Source organism: Apodemus sylvaticus, chromosome 7 (assembly GCF_947179515.1).
Source record: "Apodemus sylvaticus chromosome 7, mApoSyl1.1, whole genome shotgun sequence".
Lineage (NCBI taxonomy): Eukaryota > Metazoa > Chordata > Mammalia > Rodentia > Muridae > Apodemus > Apodemus sylvaticus.
Genome location: NC_067478.1, coordinates 92,631,743 through 92,638,860, shown reverse-complemented (window position 1 = coordinate 92,638,860; position 7,118 = coordinate 92,631,743). Strand labels below are relative to the sequence as shown.

Genomic DNA, 7,118 nt, shown 5'->3' with positions numbered 1-7,118 from the left:
TGAGTTTTATGGGTAAGTAATTGGAAGAAGAAAGGCAAAGCCAGTTGAGTTGCAGCTCACAGCTCCACTCAGTTTGAGCTTTCAAACATGACTCAGGATCAAACTTCCTTGAAGAGTGTGTGTAAACATTAACCTCTAAAGTTGCAACATCTCTAGACACATGTCTCCCATATAAATAAACCATAATTCAGTTTCAAAAACAAATTATATTCCTGTGCTCATATTCTCAAAATAACAATAATAATATGCAAAGGTATATATGAATTTAAAGGGTATTTGAAATCTGAAACAAAAAGAAAAGTCTATATATTTCATTAAACTATGGATTACCAATAAATCATATATATCAAGCTAGCTATTGCAAAGGATATGTTGCTTTCCAATGGAAGACGTGCAGAAAAAAAACCTGAATCAGATGTTCGAATTATACATTCAAAGAAATAACTTTTCAATGAGAAACCCATACACAGAGTAGAAACTGGGATCCTAGTATAACTTAATTTGCAGAATAGTTTTCTATTAATAGAAGGAAAATGTTAAGTTTGTAATGAGTAGAGTGAAAAGGCAAATTGCTTTAAGACATTGTTTTTAAATAAGACACTGCAAAGGAAACTGAGGAAATGATCGAAAAGACAGATGACAAACTGCTGAAATATTAAAGGACTCAAATTTCCTTTGAGGAAAATATGTGGTTTTAGGATAACACCATGATTTTCTGCATGTTAATACATGAAATTTTTAAAATAATAATGCCATAATATTATCTAAGAAAGACAAAGACAGACATCTCCTATATTGCCTATCAATACAAACTATCTCTATGTGAAAATAAGATTCATAAAGAAAATATTGAACTGTCAAAAGTTCGTCCTGCTCAGAGTTTTCCTGAGAGCAAGTTTCTCAAGCTGTAGATTAAGGGATTCATCATAGGAACTACACTGGTATAAAAGACAGAAGAAATTTTTCCTTCATCTAAAGACCCAGCTGAGGAGGATTTGAAATAAGCAAATGCACTTGACCCAAAGAACAGAAAAACAGCAATGATGTGGGAGCTGCAGGTACTGAAAGCTTTGGACCTGCCCTCTGAAGATCTCATGCAGAAGATATTGGAAAGGATGAGACCATAGGAAATAAATATAGTTGAAGAAGGAATAATGATATTAATGCACCCAACAACAAAAATTACAAGCTCATTGACATATGTACTTGTACAGGAGAGCTGAAGCAAAGTGGGAATATCACAGAAGTAATGGTTGATGATGTTGGCATCACAAAATGTCAGTTTCAGCATGCATGCAGTGTGAGCTACCGCATCAGAAAATGCAATAAAGTATGAACCAAGAATAAAGTTTAAACATAACTTAGGGGACATAACAAGATTATACAACAGTGGTTTACAGATGGCCACATAGCGATCATAGGCCATTGAAGTCAAGACATAACACTCAGAAATAACAAAAAAACAAAAGAAATAGAGTTGAGTCATACATTCCATGTAAGAAATTGTATTCTTCCTTATTATAAAGCTCATCAGCATTTGGGGAGTGAACACAGAAGAATAACAGAGGTCTATAAAAGACAAGTTAAAGAGGAAAAAGTACATAGGGGTGTGAAGGTGAGAGTTCAGCTCAGTTAGTATTATCAAAAACAAATTTCCTAATGCAGTGACCAGGTACATTGCTAGAAACAGAAGAAACAGGGGTATTTGTAAATAAGCCTGCTCTGTTAATCCTACCAGAATAAATTCAGTCACCAAGGAGACATTCCCTGAGTCCATTCTTCTCTACAGGAATCTGTGGACACAGAAAAAGAGTTGTATTAGAAGATAATCCACCCTCAGTAATGTATCTTCTAGCCCCAACTATGTACACAGAATCAGCTGATACAGTCACAAGCAAATTTTTTTAAATAAGAAAGACTTTGATTGAATTTCAGGATGATTTAAGAAAAATATTACAAGATAAAGAGGAGAAAACACTAAGAAAGATTCAGCCTTTTCTCATCTTCTTTCACTATATCTCTCTCTATAACACTAAAACTGGAAGTAAATAACTGGGCAGTACTAAAGCTGAATTTTAGGAGAACAGCTGTATGTGACATGAATCTGGAATGCAGCACCTAAGCTTTGAAGTAACCTTTTGTCAGTGACTCTTTGAGAATGTATGGGTTATTCTTATGAAGAAGACTCAGGGTCTTTGCATAATTTAAGCACAAGACAGGCTCAGGTGGTGAGTCTTTCCAGACAACCCATAGATTTTGGTATGCAGAAATTGACTTGCTAAAGAGGCCTTTTGTGTAACACTAACAAGAGGGTGGAATGGAGAGAGACTGAGAACCATGCAAACAAGGTGGCAAGGGAGTCAGGTTGAATCTGAATGGTTAGTCCAGGAGACAGCCCTCATCAAAATGGTTAACAGAGTTAGACTGTATAGATGCCTCCATGTCTTTATTATTAAACTCTAAGCTCAGCAACACAGTATAATGATGATTGCTGCTGCAGATTTGTCTTTACTGTTGTATGAATGAAAAGCATGTGCATATGCTAAAACTGAAAGACTAAGAATGATGGATAGAGAGACTCTCTCCTGCCCTTGTGCCACAGTCATAAACCTGGAAAACTTGTGTTCTGACCCTGCAGGAGAACCCTAACAGAACTGTTATAACTCCAGTGGCCACCAACACCTCTTAATAATCTTTGATTCCCCCCTAAGGATTTCTTCTGCCAGTTCCACTTGAGTCTCCTTTTGCAAAGGACAGGGATGAACCTTGTTAAAACCCATCAGATACCAAGAGAGACAGAAAGAGTGGATTTGGAGCAGAGCAGAAGTGAGGAGGATCCTAGGAGTAAGGAAAGAGAAAACAGTAATCAGAATATATTATATGAAGAAAACCTCTTTTCAATAAAATGAAAATAAACACCAAATATTCATTTTAAAAAGTGGGGGAAAAACAGAAAAGTTTTAGTATACCTGGAATTCAGAAAGTCACAATGTTCACTCTAAACATTAGAGCACTCTTAATATACTATTAATCCTTGTTTATCTGGATAAATACTTTAAATACAAAGGTTTCAGCTCTTTCAATTTAAAGATATACACTAAATTTATTTTTCTTGAATTTCAGAACATTTTGTGATTAAGGCTTTAGGTCTTTTTTGAAAGAAGAGAAAATAATTACTTAACTGTGGGGTATGTGTGTTTATATGCAGTTAGAATTTCTAGGCTTTTCCGCAGAGGAGAGCATTTAGGTTAAAGAAGGTGCTAAGGAGTTGCCTTGTATCTTGGATGTTGATTCTTATTTCCCAAATGACCCACAATTATACTTTCCAATCACTCTGGAGAACCTATATTCCCAATATAGATAGACTCCTGTATCCCCAATTATCTGAGCTGAAATGGGAAATCTTAGTTTAGGGTTCTTCTTTTCTTGCTTCCTGAAGTTATTGCCCATAGGTGTTGCTCCTAACTTTTGGAATTCTGTCTCAAAGTTGTAGAGTGTAGTACCAAGTTGCCTCCCATATTGTGCTACCAGAAATATCACAGATTCTATTTTAATAACTTTATTTCTGAACAATTATGACAGCAGGTGAAATGGAAAAATAGAGGACAGAAATACTATGGAGCCTCAGACCTATATAACTGAAGACAACTGAGGAAATTTAGATTGGAACAAATAGGCTTTTTCATGGACAAAACTACCCAAATTGATTAGCCAATATCAAGAGTTAAGTTGTGAACTCATATACAAAGAAGTAACATTATATGAACCTAAAGGTTATATTTACATTTTTAGGATGATATACATATATATGTGTCTGTGTGTAACAACAATTAAAGACATAAAGACCCTGAATTTTAGAGAGAGTAAACCGTGTGTATTTGAAGTTTTAGAGGCAGGGAAGGGAAAGCAGAAAAACACATTGGTGGGGCAGTCTCTGGATGCCCTTTCCTTCAGTCTCTGCTCCATTCCTTGTCCCTGTATTGCTCCTCTCAGGAGTTAATATTTTTCAGATGAGTGGATGACCCCATCCCTCAACTGAGAGCATGCCTTTTTACTGGATATGGGGCTCTCCCCTTTGTTGGGTATTTTGGGTAATGCCATTCCTGTTGGGTCCTGAGAAACTCCAGGGTTCCTGGCATCTGGGCACTTCCTAGTAGCTACCACCAGTTGCCCATCCCCCACTGCTACACACCTCTGTTCAATTTTCTGACCCTCTGTACTTCTCTACATCTCCTCTCATACCTGATCCTGCCCTCTTTTTTCCTCCACCTCCTCTCTCCTTCCCAGATCCCTCCCTCCCTTCCTCTCCATCTCATGATTATTTTCTTCCCCTTATGAGTAGGACTGAAACATGCACATTTTGATCTTCCTTTTTGATCTTGGGTTTCACATGGTCTGTGAGTTGTATTCTGAGCACCCCCTTTTTTGGCTAATATCCATTTATCAATGAGTACATACCATGTTTGTTCTTTTGTCACTGGATTCCCTCACTCAGGATAATATTTTCTAGTTCTATTCATTTGCCTACAATTTTCTTTAAGTCTTTGTTTTTAATAGCTGAGTAGTACTCCATTGTGAAAATGTATCACATTTTCTGTATCCATTCCTCTGTTGAGGGACATCTGGGTTGTTACAAAACCCAGATGTTATTGTTGATGCCAAGAAATGATTCCTGACAGGAGCCTGCTGGTTCCCTGACAGGCTGTGACCAACCAGTGCAGATGCAGATCCTTGTAGCCAACCATTAGAGTTAGAACTAGGTCCACAATTGAGGAGTTAGGGAAAGGACTGAAGGAGCTGAAGGGGTTAGCAACCCCACAGGAAGAACAACAATATCAACCAACCAGACTCCCAAAGCTCCCAGAGACTAAACTACCAACCAAAGAGTACACATGGAGGGGCCCAGTGCTCCTGCTGCATATGAAACAGACAATTACCTTATCTGGCATCAATGGGAGGGGATCCCCTTGGTCCTGTGGAGGCTCAATGCCCCATCATAGGAGAATGCTAGGGTGCTGAAGCAGAAGGGGATGAGTGGGAGGGGAGTGTCCTCATAGAAACAGGAAGAATGGGGGTGAGGACAGGGGGTTTAACTGGGAAGGGGGATAGCATTTTAATGTAAATAAATACAATAACCAATAAAATAATAGCCCCCAAAGTACTAAAATATATAAATAAAAGCCCTAAAAGCTTTAAGAAAATGAAATAAAATATAACTGCCTATCATTTATTCAGCTCCCCCCTTTTCCCAAGCATTCCCATGCTTACTCATGCATACATAAAAATCTTATGTCACATATTTCTACATGCGATGCTGGTTTTGAAGAATAATAATATTGACCCCAAGTTATATATTTAACAGCTTTTCATGTAATATGTAATATGAAAATAAAATGGAAATACCAAATGATGAAAAGACCCCCTGTGATGAGATATTATCAGTTTTAATATTGTGAAAATTGCCATCATACAAAAAGCAATGTACAGATTCAATGAAATTCCCATAGAAATTCAATGTAAATTCTTCATAAAATTGAAAACACATGAGCATCCCTTCACATGTATAGTTTTACACAATAACATAAATGAATATTGGCTTGGTTTTGGTTAGAATTTAAATAGATTTCTAAACCTGCCCTAAACTTTGGCAAATTTGTATACTTTAAATAAAAAGATGATTATTATACAATAAAAATATTTATAAATCTTATGTGTTGACAATGACTTGTCCTGCAATAAATAGTAAGCATTTATTCAAGATATATAATTCATTATGTGAATATAAATATGCACATCTTTGTCATAAATTTGTGAATTTGCAATTTTAAAACTGAGAAGAATAATACATTTTTCTTCTGAAAACTACTTCAGGGGCTGAGAGACTGATTCAGTGAGTAAAGCCCTTACTTCTCAAGTTAAAAGAGCTGAGTTACAATCACCTGAATAAAACTAGGTATACTAGCTCAAATCTGTCATCTCAATATCCCTATGGGAGGGGAGCAGAGAGGAGAAGGGAGGAGAATTCTTAGAAGTAAGTGGGATACTAGCCTGGGAAACTCATCAGTGGACAAGAAACATTATACCCAAAAAAAATGGAAAAGGAAGAGTGAATCTCAAAATATCCATACATCTCCATGTGGACTTTGTGGTGAGATTGCAAACACACACACACACACACACACACACACACACACACACACACATCATACTCATATAGACACACCGCATTTCTGATTCTCTTTCTCAATCTACACACTAGAAACATACATAAAGAAAAACAAATTGTATTAAAATAAATTTCTTTAAATAACTATCAGGAATTCCATTACAATTGTTATTATTATTTGATTATATGTTTTATATACCTATATGTCTACAGTTGTGTAAAAAAAAAATCTCAGGTAAAGTTTAATAATCCCTTATTTAGTGAATAGTTGCATGTGTACCTTCTATAAATATGTAACTTACATATGCGGTTTAGATTTTGCCAACTTAATACCAACTAAAGTCACCTGTGAAGAGAGAATCTCAACTGAGGGGTTATTTCCATGAGATTGGCTTATAAGCTTGTTTTTGGAGAAAATTTCCTTGTACATTATTATTTACCATTGTAGGGAGATTGCCCTGGGCAGGAGGAAGCAGAGAAAGCCTTTGAAGCCAAGCCAGTGAGAAGCATCCCTCCATCTTATTTGTTTTGGTGTTTTTGTGCCTTTACTTTCCTCACTGATAGATTGCAACCTGTAAGGAAAGAAATCATTGCCTCTTCCAAGTTGTTCTTGGCCAGTGTTTTACCACAGAAATGAAGAAGCACCCCTTGATTGTTTAAAACCTGGAGACTGTTCTTTTCTGGGCTTTCCATTAATTAATTTCAGCCTCATAATATGATGGGGAAAAGACAGGTTTGTTTTATTATTTCATACATATACATTTCAACACATCATGCTGGATGTCAAACTTTTCTGTATGGTAATATTTTCTGCCATTTCAATAAATTTTAAAAATTAAATTAAAAATATAAGAAGAAGAAAATGTGGGATACAAAGTTACCAATTAAATATTGACTAAATACAAGGTATATTTAAAACCAAAATTATAGGAATGAAGACACATGAATCCAA

The 7,118-nt window shown here is 36.0% G+C and overlaps 1 protein-coding gene across 1 annotated transcript; it reads right to left on the bottom strand.

The window, feature by feature from the left end:
- Positions 1-874: 874 nt before the first annotated feature.
- On the bottom strand, positions 875-1,777 carry LOC127690056 (olfactory receptor 8B3-like). The gene has a single exon (XM_052189616.1). The coding sequence runs from the start codon at positions 1,775-1,777 to the stop codon at positions 875-877; it is 903 nt and encodes a 300-aa protein (XP_052045576.1).
- Positions 1,778-7,118: the final 5,341 nt, after the last annotated feature.

Coding starts and splice junctions, on each gene's coding strand:
- LOC127690056 (XM_052189616.1), bottom strand. CDS start 1,777: ATGGACTCAGGGAATGTCTCCTTGGTGACTGAATTTATTCTGGTAGGA.